Source organism: Hemicordylus capensis, chromosome 4 (genome assembly GCF_027244095.1).
Source record: "Hemicordylus capensis ecotype Gifberg chromosome 4, rHemCap1.1.pri, whole genome shotgun sequence".
NCBI lineage: Eukaryota > Metazoa > Chordata > Lepidosauria > Squamata > Cordylidae > Hemicordylus > Hemicordylus capensis.
This window is the reverse complement of record NC_069660.1, coordinates 100,119,610-100,135,973: the sequence shown is the minus strand read 5'-3', so window position 1 is coordinate 100,135,973 and position 16,364 is coordinate 100,119,610. Positions and strand designations below refer to the sequence as shown.

At 40.3% G+C, this 16,364-nt stretch overlaps 1 protein-coding gene across 13 annotated transcripts in view; it reads right to left on the bottom strand.

The window, feature by feature from the left end:
* The window catches only part of FGGY (FGGY carbohydrate kinase domain containing), a 294,022-nt gene that overhangs the window by 82,912 nt on the left and 194,746 nt on the right, over window positions 1–16,364 (bottom strand). For all 13 annotated transcript variants that reach the window (XR_008306941.1, XR_008306940.1, XR_008306943.1 and 10 more), the window contains 2 exons: window positions 11,402–11,549; window positions 6,481–6,555 (listed from right to left, as the gene is read on the bottom strand). Coding sequence is in view for 7 of the 13 variants with exons in the window: in XM_053249281.1 (XP_053105256.1) it covers window positions 6,481–6,555; window positions 11,402–11,549 (223 nt within the window). In the remaining 6 variants the exon portion in view is untranslated. The remainder of the gene's footprint in view (window positions 1–6,480; window positions 6,556–11,401; window positions 11,550–16,364) is intronic.

The following is a 16,364-nucleotide window of genomic DNA, read 5'->3' as shown; positions in this document are numbered from 1 at the left end:
TAAAACAAACCAGTCAATAACACCTGTCTGACTGTGTAAACAACAACAACAACAACAACAACAACATAAACTTGACCAAGGTAGGAGGAAAAGCTGTCCTATCCAGTTCCTGTCTCCCACACAATTTCTTTTCCCTCCTCCTACCTAGTTGTTTGCTCCCACACAACCAAAAATTGGTTGTGCAGAGCTCCTAAACCTGAGTAGGATACTTGTCTTACCTAGTTTTTGTTTGTGTGAACAGCCTTACTGGTTTCAAATATTTTTCTACAACTTTAACAAAGAACATCAAGCTGATCCCAGAAACAAAACTGTCTTGGCACTTGCTCAAGGGCCATTCCTTGTGTTACTTTTAGAATATGTTAAAAAGTTCATGAAACTAAAGATAAGACAACCACAGTGGAAAACAAGGAGAGTTAGCTAGGGGTGTGCAATTCGGGTTTTCAGGTGATTCGGCTCAGACCCGAACCGAATCACCCCTGTTCTGTTTTGTGCCCGAATCTGGGTCACCCGAATCACCCTTGATTTGGTTCGGATTCGGATTTAATCCGAATCCAAATCGATTCGGGGGGGTAAAAAGGGGCCCAGGGGCAAAATTTTGGGGTGGGGTGGTAGTGCCCAATGGGTAGAGTCTACCACCCTAATTTCAGGGGGATTGGGCAAAGTCCTGATTTTTGGTGAATTTTTAAAGTTTTAGTGACTTTGGGGCAGATTGGGGCATAGTGGGGCAGAAAGTGGGGCCTGGGGCAGAATAGTGGGGTGGGGTGGTAGTGCCTAATGGGTGGAGGCTACCACTCCAATTTCAGGGGGTTTGGACAAAGGGGTGATTTTTTGAGAATTTTTGAAGTTTGGGTGTCTTTGGGGCAGATTGGGGGCAGAAAGTGGATCTGCCCCAAAGGAGTGGGGTGGGCTGGTAGATAGTGCCTAATGGGTGGAGGCTACCACCCATCCCCAATTTAAGAATGATTGGGCAGAGGGGTGAATTTTGGTGAATTTATTTTTATGAGGTTTGTCTTCATAAGGTGAAGTGTGCTAAATTGATTACTTCCTTATATTATTCATAGTAAAGGAAAGTGTGAAAAAGTGAAAGTGGGGTCATGAGAGTTGTTTAATTGAAAAAAATCTCATTTGCTATGATAGAATGAGAATTCACACCTCAGAAGTTTTTTCTGACATCTCCTAGTAGAACTGGGAAATTGCTCTGTCTAAAACCCTGGAGAGCTACTGTCAGATAGTATAGACAATACTGAGCTAAATTGACTAATAGTCTCTCTCTCTCTCTCTATATATATATATAGTCTATAATACTAATAGTCTCTATATATGTGGTAGCTTCCGGCATGCTATATGGTAAACAGTGATTTTGTGAACATTGTTTACGTCTCACAGAGGTGTACACATGTATCTTTAAATGCCTATACAAAGATGTTTGGGCAACCTTAACACTATCAGGGTTCTCAGACAGATATACACATGCATGTATATCATCCACACTGTTGCAGAAATGTCAGTGTTTAACAAGGTTGTACATGTGGCATCATATTTACCATATAATATCCATTTCAGCCCATAGTCACACAGCCCAGTGATTGTCACACATGCCAGTGATCAAGCCCTCCCTTGATCCCTCCAACCTGGACAACTATAGACCTGTTTCTAACCTTCCCTTTTTGGGTAAGGCAATAGAGCATCTGGTGGCATCTCAGCTGCAGTGAGTCTTGGATGTTACGGATTATCTAGACCCCTTTCAATCTGGCTTCTGTTCTGGATATGGAACTGAAACTGCCTGGGTCACTCTAGTGGATAACCTACACTGAGAGGTTGATGGGGAGTTCATCCCTGTTGGTTCTGCTGGACCTCTAAGCGGCATTCAGTACCATTGAACATGTATCCTTCTGGACCACCTCTCGAGTATAGAGATCGGAGGTGCTGGTTTTGACCTTTAAACACCAACAGTTTGGGCCCTGGATACCTGAGGGGCCACCTGCTCCCAAGGGTTTCTGCTTGCTTGACGAGGTCATCTGAGGGGGCTCTGCTTCACTTGGCGGCAATAAGAGAGGCTCAGCTGTAGTGAATGCAGGAGAGGGCCTTCTTAGTTATTGCACCCAGACTTTAGAATGCTCTCCTGGTGGGTCTCTGCTCCTCAGTCTCCACCACAATTTTTAGAAAGCACGTGAAATTTTCGGTTTTTACTCAGGCTTTATACGAGTGTTGTTTTTGTTGCAGCTGCTCTGTATTTTATAGTCATATTGTGTATGTTTTTAAAACTTTTAATTAGATGTAATATTTTTATTGTATAACTTCTATAGTCTTATATTGTTTTAAATGTTTTGTAAACTGCCTTTAGATTATTTTAATGAAAGGCGGTATGCAAATTTAACAATACATAAATACATACAAAAAATAACTATAGTGCAGCATATTTTTTCCTACAAAGTTCCACTCACCAGACATAACAGCTCTGCTAAGCCGAGAGCACTCTCTTCCAACTCACTTCAACCTCCAATTCACCCTCTGAATGTGTAAACAATTCCAGTGTTTAACTGGATTTATGGGATTTTTGTCCCACGATCCCTGATCATGTAAGCAGGCCCTTTGTGTACTGACTGTATGGTTTGAAATCAGTTTTTGATTTTCATTTGAGTTTAGGGTTGAAGAGAACAAAACCTCAAAAATGAAATTCCTGCCAAATCAGCCCTTTGCCAGCCCTAAATGCAAAGGAATTCCCTCAGCTTTTATGCGGAACATCTTTTGAAGCATGGCCAAAGTTCACTGCAAGCTTTACAATCAACAGCAAATGTTTCTTCAGACCCAAGCTGAGTATTTAAGAAAAGAAAAGAAAGTTAAGCTTCAGCTGTTTATTATGGCAGGATCGCATTTCAAGTGTATTTTAGTTTAAGATAGGTAGTTTTGGCAAACTGTAACAACTACAAGAGCAGCTAATGAAATCCATATCTTCCTTATTGACACTCAAGATTGGAATTTCAAGCCCTAGGGCCACAATTTCAATTAAGGGAAAAATATGCTATTCTTAAAAAAAAAAAAAAAAAGATTAAAAAAAAATCTAGCCTTGAGACTACAAGTATTCATCACATACAAAATTGCCCTGAATTGTTGCAATTTTGCCACTTGATCACCTTGAGGATATTCTTTCACAACAAGCACAGCAGGCTTTAAAGGAAAATTCAAGGTATAATAATCTGTATGCACAGCAGACACACTGTTACAGTACACACCTGTTTATTTTCCTTGTCTGTGCGCACATACTTTGTTGCTTAGAGTCACATTCCATGTCATTTAGAAGCCTACACAGAATGGGAGAAAATCCTCAAAACTGAGAATCTGGCAGCAAAGAGTGAAGAAGTCTATAGAAAGTAGCAGTGGAATCTGCAGGAAGTGTCTTTGGCAGGGGAGAGGAAATGGGTAAGCTTGGTCAGTTTTCTTGAAGAGCTTGGACTACTCACAGTACTTTTCTCATTGTTATCAATCACGTTTTATTCTATAGCATAATACAACTTTTGTATGACTCGAATTTTTCAACTGCACACATATTCTGTTACAATTGCACTTTCTAAAAACTGCATGTTTTGAATTTAGGGTCACTTTTTTTTAAAAAAAAGCCATGCACCACAATTCATATTTATGAACTATCCAGACCATTCCATGGATTCACAGGTGACTCTATTCATCTATCTATAGCCCTCCTAAAAAGGGGGGGGGGGTGGAACCCCTATCACATAATCTTTACATATTCCTCCTAAGAATAAAAAGAGCATGCTTGAAACATTATCCTTGAATTTATCTGAAATAAATTGGGGAAAGTATTGGGGAAAGTATAGATCCAGTTTGAAATTAAAAATGGTACTACTTCACTGTTGACAAAGTCAATTTAAAGTAGGGTTAAGGGGGGGGGAGGAAAAGTGGTGGCTTCAGATACCAATTACACCTTTTCATCCAAGTCCCTCACTGAAAATAAAACAAAATCTTAGAATTAATATCAAATCTAAGATTATAATTTTGACTAGATTTCAACTGAAATTCAAACAAGTCTAGTGGGTAATGTGATTGTTCATTTAGCACCAATGCCAAGTGATAACATACATCAGTATTTAACTGCTATAAAATGAGTTATCTTTAAAAATAAAGTTATGCTTTTAAAGTAAAAGGATATCATACATCACATTTTTTTAAAAAACACGCCTGTACTGAATATTACAGGACATGGCATGCTTTCATGCATTGGATTCTCTGTGGCTATGACTGCATTGCTACTGCACTCAGACAAAGTCTAGCTATGAGGAAAAACCCAAGATATGATATAAGGATCACTAACATTTAATACAGGAAAAAGAGACCTGCAGAAGCTTAATTTTAAACCACAGTGCAGTAATGTGCAATGAAACACTTGGATAATAATAGGTGGTTTTCCCAGGATATCCAACTGAGAAAGCTTCCACCTCATTAGCATAGAATAATGCCATGGTGCTTGTTTGGTATTGAAAACTTGTTGTCTGTAATCTCTTTCACAAGACAATATCAATAGTTCTCATTTTCCGCAGAAGCACTTGCATTTCTTATTTAAATGAAATGGATGGTATTAAAGTACCAAGTGCATTGCCATTACGATCACCAAAGAGGAGCAATAATAGGACTAGCAGTAATGTATTCCAGGTTCAGTGGGAGTAATCCTGTTTTTGTTGCAAGTAGTGTTTAAAATGGTGCAAGAGGAATTTACAGAAGTTGCCCTCACTGTTAAAATTTATGGAGCAACAGTAGACTGGGATGCTGAATATAAAGACAGATAGATAGATAGATAGATAGATAGATATTGCCTGTACCCTGTTATGTGGACCCTCCCACTCCACCTCTATCAGCAAACAACAGTAATTGGAGCCTTCGAGTGACATGGCTGACTTGGGCAGTAGGAAGCTGAAGAATTTCATTTCCATGCCAGGCTTTATATTGCCTTTGTGATGTGCTTGCAAGCCTGTAGATTTACATTTCAATTAAGCAGAATTCAGTTATGCAGCTATGGATGACTACAACAGAATAGCCAATAACAGCGATCAGGCATGTGTTTAGGATGGATAAATAGACAGAGGCAGATGGATGTACAAGTGCACCCGCCCCCCTCACACCGCAAGTCTTCAAGAAGGGTACAAAGGCAGCCAAACCTTTTGCTTTCTGAAAGTTACCACAGAAATAACTTACTCCATAGTCAGCAGCTGACAGGTTCAGCTCTCCAGGAGGCCCTTTGTTTCAATAAACTGCCACACCATTCCTGACAGAAGAGCGTGACCAAATTCCCAATAACTAATGGTGCTCCTCCTCCCTCCCCTCCCCCACTCTTACTTCCTGGTGTTTGTTTAAATTGAAAAAAGTAATAATTATTCCAGTCAACACAAACTGAAGGAGTCATACCAGGGGTGGAGCCACCATTGGGAGGATGGGTTCAAAGAACCAGGACCGCAGCCTCTCAGGGGCTGTGCCTGGCACCCCCAACACGTCCCCCCACGCCTGATGTCAGATGTCGGGGGCATGATTTAGCTGAAAAAACGGGGCCGCATGACCCTGTTTTTGAGCTAAAAAAACAGCCTTTTAAAGGCAAGGAGAACCACTCTGGCCATGCTGCGAATGCAGCACTGGCCAGTCTAACTCCCAAACGGGGCTGTGCAGCTAAACACTCCCTGCGTCTGACATCAGATGCAGGGGGTGGAGCTTGGGGGTGGCAGCAGAACCCGGGCCGCCGCCGGCCTCCCTCCACCCCTGAGTTATACACAACTGTAGTCTCAAAAATGAATGAAATTAACATGTTTTACCCTCTTGGCCTGAAGAGCAAAAGCTCGGCTTTTAGAATCACAGTTGGCTGCTGAGTAGGAATGAAACTATAATGGGTCAAAGGAATGGTCCATATATCGTAACAGTAACAAAACTGACATTCTTATTAATGTATCTAAGTAAAACAGGCCCTCTCTGCTCAAAAATGTTCTGCAAAAGTTTCTGAGGAGAAACAGTTCTGCACAGGCCTCATCAGAGCTAAAAAAAGAAAAGAAGAAGAAGAAGAAGAAGAAGAAGAAGAAGAAGAAGAAGAAGAAGAAGAAGAAGAAGAAGAGGAGAGTTGGGGGGACTGAAAGGTAACCTCCCAATATGATCAAAAGAGGGCATTTCCAAAATCCTGGAGAAGAAAAAATACTTTGTGTGTGTGGGCGTAGGGGGAAGGCAGGATATGTTGGGAAGAATTTTTTCATAGTCCTACAGCAATCCGGAAAATAATTCCAATAGGAATAACAATTCTTACCCTTTCCTGTGAAATTTACATTATTATTTTCTATGTCTGCTTGGTAAATATATTGGCAATTACAAATTTGTTTAACAGATGGGCATGATCAACCAACAACATGGGATGAAATAAAATTCATTCAAGTTATTTTTATAAAACAAATGAAGAAAACTATTGTAAATTGCCCTTTCCCGATGACTTACTGCAATGGCCTGAATTGTGGCCAAGTAGATGAGAGCAAGATCATCAAGGCCTTGAGACAACGTCAGTCCAACAACCTGGAAGGAAAACAAGAAGAGAAAATGCATGGGCAAACAGGTTTTTGCTGCACATAGTCAAAACATTTTTTTCCTAGAATGGGCAATTGTAGATTTCGATATTCGCCTATTTGATGAGTATTGGACCAAATCATTCATGTGATACTTTCCTCAGTTATTTTCCCTTGTGAATTCATATTATAAAAGTCCTTTTACCCCAAATGTGTTTTCCACTGAACTCAGTATAATTATAACAAAATGCATTCAGAGGCACACACCTGGTTGCCAAATGGATGCAAGTCTTGAATGCAGAACCTCAATACTTACACACTGGGATACTGGTCATACAACAAAACAAGAGGCACAGCAGAATAATTAAAAGTGTTTGCATCTTTGCACACACTAGACCTCTCCCATTGTTTCTCTTTAGAACTTGATTCAGTGAAAAGGTGTAGTACTGGTTAAGGCTAACTCCAGACCTGTACAACCTGTACTCAGCAAAATGAATCCAGTCCTTTAGTCATGAAAGACGGGCTTGATAAACGCAGATAATAATGTATGGTTGATGGGTTAACAAATGGTGCAGGCTTTCCTTTGTTGCTTCTCAGGGCCACTTCACTTGCAGGTTTTTAGGCTGTACATGTAAGATTTTTGTGTGTACATCCAAAGATTTTTTTTTATTATTATTATTATTATTATTATTATTATTATTATTATTATTATTATTAATAATTCAATTTCTATACCGCCCTTCCAAAAATGGCTCAGGGCGGTTTACAAAGAGAGATAACAAACAAATAAGATGGCTCCCTGTCCTCAAAGGGCTCACATTCTAAAAAGAAACATAAGACACACACCAGCAACAGTCACTGGAAGTACTGTGCTGGGGTGGATAGGGCCAGTTACTCTCCCCCTGCTAAATAAAGAGAATCACCACGGTAAAAGGTGCCTCTTTGCCCAGTTAGCAGGGGTAGCAATATGCATGTGAGAAACCTGTTTGGAAGCACATGTATCATATAGGTATTCTCGCCAGGGAGGCAGGATTGGATGTGGCTCCCTGTAAAGTGTACACTCAGTGGTAAACCTGTACTTGTCAAAACATTGTGGAACAACTCCCTAGCAGAAAGAAAGGGGCTCTTGTTCTGTACAAAGGGCAATAGCAAGTGGGTGAAAACAGAGGTGCAGGAGGAAGTGGCGGGAGAGATGTTTTGTGCAGTTTGAATGCAGGAGCTTAGTGAGAAAAGCAGATGAGCTGTTCAATACTGATATTGAGATGCGAGTCAGAATGCCTTTTTCTCCATCTCTTCTATCTTTAACTGTCACTTGATCGACCTGGTTGATCCAGCACTGTCCATCAGCTGAGATACCTACTATCTTATCCACAATCCACTTGACAGTTCTGATGATGTCACTTCTTACCTGCAAACACTTATGTCACCACAAAAATAGCCCTGAAGGTGACAGAGTACTCACTGGCTGACATTCTAATAAAGCATGCACATGAGCAGGGTCTGTGGGGACACAGTGGGAGCTCTTGTGCCAATGCCCATGTCCTCTTGCACAAGAGTACTGATCCAAGTGATGCCTGTGCCCCACAAGCACTCTGTAACACTGAAAACACATTGTTAGCCCTCATTGATGTGTTACGGCTCTTACAGAGCCCTTCTTGAGCAGAAGCAGCACTTGGAAGTATCAGCGCTCTTGCACGACACTGTGTGAGCGCAAGAGAACTGGGGGAGTTGTGCAAGGGCTCTTGCCTCTTGCTCAATCCCCAAAGACCCTACCAACTTATGTGCTCCATTAGTCAGCATGACAGCCTTTGTCTCTTGTCTCCTACTACCAACTAACTCTGGGATTTGTTGCTTATCAATAGTTCAAACACTCAGAATCCTACAATAATGTATAAAGCTCATAATTAGTGCAAATAAATCTTTAAATCTTTACCGTGGTGATTCTCTTTATTTAGCAGGGGGAGAGTAACTGGCCCTATCTACCCCCAGCACAGTACTTCCAGTGACTTTTGCTGGTGTTTGTCTTATGTTTCTTTTTAGATTGTGAGCCCTTTGGGGACAGGGATCCATCTTATTTGTTTGTTATTTCTCTTTGTAAACCGCCCTGAGCCATTTTTGGAAGAGCGGTATAGAAATAGAATTATTATTATTATTATTTATTATTATTTTACACAGTCAGACAGGTGTTATTGACTGGTTTGTTTTATCTAGACATCGAGTCCTTCCCAAGGACCTGGGATGCCAGAATTTTATTGTCAATGTTGTTGCTGTTGTTATAGATATCGTCGCAGAATATAGGCTGTTCCCAGTAAAGCTGCTTTTTGTAATTGGCTGATGGTGATTTCTGTGGCCCCTATGGTATTGAGGTGTTCTTCAAGGTCTTTTGGAACTGCACCCAGGGCGCCAATGACCACTGGGATTATTTTGGTCTTTTTCTGCCACAGCCTTTCCATTTCAATTTGTAGATCTTTGTATTTGGTGATTTTTTCTATTTCTTTTTCTTCTATTCTGCTATCCCCTGGTATTGCTATGTCGATTATTTTGACTTGTTTTTCTTTCTTCTTGACTACAGTTATATCTGGTGTATTGTGTGGCAGATGTTTGTCTGTTTGTAGTCGGAAGTCCCATAATATTTTTACATCTTCATTTTCTACCACTTTTTCAATTTTATGGTCCCACCAGTGTTTGGCTACAAGTAGCTTGTAGTTTTTGCATAAGTTCCAGAGTATCATCCCTGCTACTTTGTCATGCCTTTTGTTTGTAGTCAGTCTGTGCGATCTTCTTCTAAGGCGGCACTTGCTGTTTGTTGTGGATTTTTCGACTTTTGCTCTTATTGCATTTGTTCTTAGTGCCTGTTCTTGTGCAGCCAGTATTAAACCCTCTGTTTCTTTCTTCAAGTTGCCATTCTTAAGCCATTGCCAGGTCTTGGTGATGTCTGATTTTCCACTTATATTGTGCAAATATTGACCATGCAGTGGCTTATTTTTCCATTTTTCTGCTCGGTTCTTGACTTGTTCTTTCTTGTAGGCCTGCTTTGTTTCATTGGTGTTGAATAGTTTCTCATTATTGACCATTTGAAGTGCATCTTCTTCACTGTCCTTGATATATTCTTCAAGGCCTCTTTTCTCCTCCTCTACTATTTGATGGACTTGCAGCATTCCTCTTCCACCTGAGCTGCGAGGGAGGTATAGCCTATCTACATCACTGCGGGGATGCAGAGCATGGTTGATGGTCATGATTTTCCTGGTCTTAGCGTCTCTAGCTCTGCCTGGGTCCAGTCTATTATTCCTGCAGTGTATCTGATAACAGGTATAGCCCAGGTGTTGATGGCTTGTATGGTGTTCCCGCCATTGAGTTTGGACTTGAGGATTTTTCTAACTCTCCTGATGTATTCACTTCCAATTTTTCTTTTAACTTCAGTGTGTGCGATATTATCAGCCTGGAGAATGCCCAGGTATTTGTAATGTTCTTTCTCTTCCAGGTTCTTGATCTTGCTTCCATTGGGCAGTTCTATTCCTTCTGTTTTTGTTATTTCCCCTCTGTTCATTATTAATGCAGCATACTTGTCTAGTCCAAACTTCTTCATTATTAATGCAGCACACTTGTCTAGTCCATTGTTATATAGCTACTGAATATACGGACAGTGTTTAGCAGTGATTTGATTTCTGATTGGGACTTTCCATACAACTTCAGATCGTCCATGTACAGCAGAAGGTTGATTTGACTTGATGTTTTAGATGTTTGGTATCCGAGGCCTGTTTTGTTTAGTATTTGTGAAAGTGGGCTCATGGCGATTACAAACAACAGAGGGGATAGTGAGTCCCCTTGGAAAATGCCTCTTCTAATGCTAACCTGTCCAAGTGTCTCACCATTTATTGTTAACTGTGTACTCCACATGCTCATTGCTTTTTTAAATAAATATCTGAATGTTTTCGCTGACACCAGTTGTTTCTAAACATTTTAGTATCCATGTGTGAGGCAATGAATCGAAGGCTTTCTTGTAGTCAATCCATGCAACACTTAGATTGGTTTTTCTTCTCTTGCAATTTTCTAAAATCCTTTTGTCAATCAGCAGCTGGTCTTTTGTGCCTCTGGTGTTTGGGCAATTTCCTTTCTGTTCAACTGGAAGCTGTTTGTTAGTTAATAAGTGTTGCATCACTTCATCTGCTATTATTCCAGTTAATAATTTGAACATGGTTGGCAGGCAGGTTATCGGTCTATAATTACTTGGAACTGCACCTTTTGCTGGGTCTTTCATGATGAGATGAGTTTTCCCAGTTGTTAGCCATTGTTCAATATCACCTCCTTGCAAAATGTGATTGAACTGTTTTGATAGTTGTTTATGAAGGCTTGTTAGGTGTTTAAGCCAAAAGCCATGCAGTTCATCGTCGCCTGGAGCAGTCCAATTTTTAATTTTCTTTGCTCTTTCACTTATTAATTCAGGTGTTATTATTAGATCTTGCATTTGTTGGTTACATTTTTTGACCTCTTTCATCCAGCCTGCCTTTTTATTATAATCTATTGGATTGTCCCATAATTTCCACCAGAATTGCACTGTTTCTTCTTTATTTGGTGTTTCTATTATTATTATTATTATTATTATTATTATTTAACGTGTGAAAACACACATCATATTCAAAGAACATTAGAGGTACCCTGAACTTTTAAGGGAACTTTAAGGCACCCTTTTAAAATGTTGTATTTCAACAAAAGCAAATATAAGGGATAAACTCAAACCTAGCGGAATTTCTACGGATTAAGAATGAGAATGTTTAAAATGAAAGTGCTCATTTTCCGTTTTTATTTTACCCCATTGTTCTGTTTTGACCCTTTTGCAAAGACAGGCTGTTTCTTACCATGCCCTTTAGAGTCAGATCTGCTAGGGGAGATCTGTTGCCATGGAAATCTGGCCAAACATGTAAATCAACAGTGAGGAAACCCACAGGCAAAGATTTCTTAATCAGATCCAGGTGACCGTTCAAGTATGTATATATACTTTGAGCACTGCAAGAAAAACAAGTAGAAAAAGAGGAGCGGGAATGGGGGGTGGGAGAGGTTATTCCCTGAACACTGAATGATGTATACTCCCAACCTCAGACACACACAAATCATCAAAAGTCCTTCAATGCCAAAATGAAAAAGGAGAAGGGGAGGAAGAGAGAAGAGAATATTAATATATTACTCGCCAGACACACTTTGTTGAAAAGAATTGGTAAAAGGTAAGATTTGTAGCTAAGATCTCATCTCAGTTGCACTTAGGAGGCGATTATACCCCAGTCTTAAGGACCTTTACTTAGAAATAAGCCACCCTTCGCTGAGGGACTTATTTAGTATTTCAGCTTTAGGTTTCAAATTTATTTATTCTCACATTTATATCCCACTCTTCCTCCAAGGAGCTCAGAGTAGTGTACATGGTTATGTTTACCTTCACAACAACCCTGTGGGATATGTCAGGCTGAGGGATATGTGACTTACCCAGAGTCACACAGTGAGTTTCATGGCTAATCGGGGATTTGAACTCAGATCTCCCCGGTCCTAGTCCAGCTCTCTAACCCACTACACCATGCTGGCTCACAAGAAAGCAAGTCTCATTAACTTCACCTATATTACTCAGTCTTTCGTCACTGACCACACCTGTGTTTGAGGACTGCCACCTCTTGTGACAAGGGCTGAAGTTTATGAGACCACCACAAAACGGTGTCTGTGATATGAATTATATCAAAAACTTTATATCCATATCACATATACTTTATATCCAAAACTTGCACATGGAATTAATCATAGGAATTACTCAAGGGAATCACCCTGTGTCTAGAAATCATGGCATTTAGCAGGCACGCTGCAAATGCTCCGTGCCCAGCTATTGAGGCCTTGGGTGCCGTCCAGAGAATGCTTAGTGTGCTTAATTTCCATTCATTTCAGTGGAATTTAAATGTGCTTAATTTTCTCTGGAACATGCCCAGAGGGTGAAATCTGAAGAAAGTCAAGTGCGCCAAAGTCCCATTGAAACCAGTGGGAATTATGATCCAGGCTTGCATTGCCTGTACTGACATGCCAGTGAGACATGCTACTATTAGCACACTTTCTAAAGATGTAGGAGCAACATCAGGAATTGCTCTTTAAATCCTATCTTTGGTTTTGTCTTCTATAGAGTAGAGAGAGAGGAGTCCTCATTCTGAGGGAAGTGGGTCAATACGAGCATCTTCCTCTAATTACAAGTGATTAATCGTTGTCTCGATTTTTGGAGGTCTAAATAGTGATATTCATTTAGCCTCTGCATGTATATTCAGTCATGCACTAATGAGCTCCCGGAGGGAATTTGGCATGTGTTTACTACTCTGACTTATGACCTCCTTGCAGCTGTATATTTATATTCTGCATTTAAGCATTCAGCTGCATATTGTTTCAATTAGACCTTACCATGTGTTTGCTATCGGAGGGTATCATTCAAAATGAAGTGCACTTGGAAAACATTAAAATAGCTAATTCATATCATTATTCACATACTTTAAAAGTTGTTTTATGTGATTTGGTGCGGGGCGGGGGGAGAGACATTGATAGCCTTTCAAATTGTTACATTTCTTCAGTTGCCTTATTTCCCTTCCACTTGTCCCATGGTGTCCAACCCAGCCCTCTACTGAGAGGAATACAGAGCAGAGGGATGTACAGTGAACTTCTCTATTTTTCAAGAGGGGGCCAATTTAGATAGAGATATAAACATGCATACATACATCTCCTTCAATGTGAGAGTCAGAGTGTGAAAGATTTCTGCATAGACTTGCGGAGAAAATGCCCCCCAAATATTATCTGAAATTTCTCAGGGGAAGAATATGAGTCCAGGGCAATGGGATTCTGAGGAATTTCTGCTGAAATTCTTATGAGGGTTTTTTCCTTCAACACAGCAGCTGACTTTCCAAAAATGACACCCCACCCCCAACAACATTTCTTCCCCCAGGAGAAGAAAATGAAGGAAAAACTATAGCAGCCAGCCACCACTGAAGGACACAATTGAGACTTGGACTGCTGTGTTATAAAAGGGCAAGAGAATCATTTTGCAAATGGCTGACAGAATCTATTTAATTTCATATCCAAGTTTATGAACAAGTTTCTGACTCTGCACATGCTCAGGAACTGTGGACATACTTAGATTAATAGAAAGTGGATTGGAGTCTTACACACAAACAGGGCCGGACTGGGGGCACCAAGAGGGCGCCGGAATGTATGTGGGGAGGGCGCCAGGTTTTGAGCAGAATAGGTAATTAAGGGTGAGAGTTGGGGCGCAGGGGCACCGCGTGGGTAGGGCACACCGGGAATATGCCCTGTTGACCTATGGGCCAGTCCGAGCCTGCACACAAAACATGCCAAGAGTGAACAGTATGCAGAATTTGGTAAGAGGCCTCACTTAATGAAGGGAGACGCGCAAAAAGTGTAAAAAAAAAAACAACCCACAGAAAATGGGACTTTGTTTTTCTGAACATGAGAAAAACATGATTTTGTTCATAAATGTGGATATAAAATCAAATAGATCCTATCAGCCGCTTATGCACCTTTAAAAAAATCAGAAGTCTCAATTCATTGGATTTTCTCCCCCTGAGCATGCTTCTTTGGGTACTTTGGAGGCCTGCATCCTCCATTATCCATGCTCCTAAGCAGCCATCTGTGGATATGCAAATTGTTCCTGTGAAAGTTTCTGTCTTTATGGATATGCATATTGTTCCTGTCCCAGAAAGTTTCTGGGCCCTGGGTATTTAAGAGAACGACTTCTTCATAATGAACCCTACTACCCACTGAGATAATCAAGAGAGGTCTGTCTGCAGTTGCCACCAGCTCATCTGGTGGCTATTTGGGGACAGGCCTTCTCCACTGCTGCCCCAAGGCTTTGGAATGTGCTCCCTAGTGAAATAAGAGCCTCCCCATCTCTGACAGCTTTTAAAGAGTCTTTAAAGATGCATCTGTTCACCCAGGCTTTTAACTGATACTGTTTTGATTGGATTTAATGTTGTTTTAGAATATTTGAAAAAATTTAAATTGTTGTAATGTTTTTAACTTTTTGGTTTTGTTTTTAAGTAATGTTTTTACTTTTTCTGTTTTTACGTTGTTGTAAACTGCCCAGAGACGTAAGTTTTGAGCAGTATAAAAATACGTTAAATAAATAAATAATGTGTGAGCTAAACATTTGTGAACTGGAGAATAATTCTCTTAAGCATATTAGAAAAAGAGTACTGGGAAAAAAACAGTGGTTGGAGAATATTCTCATCGATGTTGCACGCTTTCCAAGATGCTGTTGGGGCTTGAAAGGCCTCTGTTTAAGAAAAAACAGGAGCCTCACCAGCGTGGGTAAATTGCAGCAATGTACTGTGCAAATGGTCACCTCCACAAAGTGCCGGGGGTGGGGAGGTGGACTGTGCAGAATATCTGCCTACAGCTAAAGTTTTACACAGGCCTAATAAACAATTAGTCAGAGAGATGCACTTAGGGTTGATGGGAGCAACCATTGGCCCACAAGCCTTGCAATAAAGAACTCTATCCTAGCAAGCATGCACAGGGTGGAAGCATTAGTTGAGAATCTGTGGGTTGCTGAGTGTGAGAAACTCTGGTGGAAATTTAAAATGTAACTTTGGTGTAAATGGAACTCTGGTAGAAACGCTTATGACAACATACTTCCTAATTATAACCTACAAGATTAAGACATTTCAATTACATGGAAATTAAGGGGAAGAAACATATTACTAGGTAAAACAAAAAAAAGGGTAAGGTATTTCTATTTTACTACAAACATTCAAAGTGATTCATATACATATGGAGCTGTCTTATCCTGACGAAGACCATTGGTCCATGAAGCCCAGTGCTGTATGCTCTGGCTGGCCGTTTCTAGGTCTCAAGCAGAGGTCTTTTCCAGAATTGCTACCCAAGATCTCAGGAGATCTTAAGGATTGAATTTCAGAACTTTTACATGCAAAACATATACTAACTTATGGTCCCTGTTCGCTTGACAATCTGTACAACCCTGTATGGTGGGTCAGACTTGTTATCCCATTATTGCATATGTGCAATATATTTCCCCTCTAATCTCCAATATTATTATCCCCATATTACAGCATCTAAGTGAAGAGGCTTAAAGATGGTGTCTTGCTTAAGGATACCTAAAAAATTCATGAGGGTAAAATCATTAACATTAAAATCATTTAAAAACCCAACATTAGAATATTAAAACTATAAATCTAATTAAAAGCCTGGGTGAATAAATATGTCTTCAGTGGCTTTTTAAAAATTGCCAGAGATAGGAAGGCTCTTACTTCAACAGGGAGCGCACTCCAAAGTCCAGGGACAGCAATGGAGAAGGCCTGCTCCTCGGCAGCCATCAAACAGGTTGGTGGCAACTGGAGATGAACCAGATGATCTTAAAAGGCGAGGGGGCTCATGGTGAAGAAAATGTTCTCTTAAATACCCAGGGTCTAAGCTGTTTAGGGCTTTATACAGTGGGTATAGGAAAGAATCACCCCTTGATAGACCTTAAATTCTGGTTCCCTTACATCCTGAAATGAAAACACAAAGAAAATTCCCTTCACCAGCTGTACTTATCCAATGCAACCTATAACATCCAACTGAAAAACATCACAATTACAGTCCAGAAAAAGTGTCAGAAACAAAAAACTAGAATTACTGAGATTGAAAAAGGATCACACCCCATGTCAATATTTTGTTGAACCACCTTTTGCTTTAATAACAGCCTTGAGTCTGTTGGGATACTTCTCTATCAACCTTGCACATCTAGACGGAGCAATATTTGCCCACTCCTCCATACAGAACTGTTCAAGT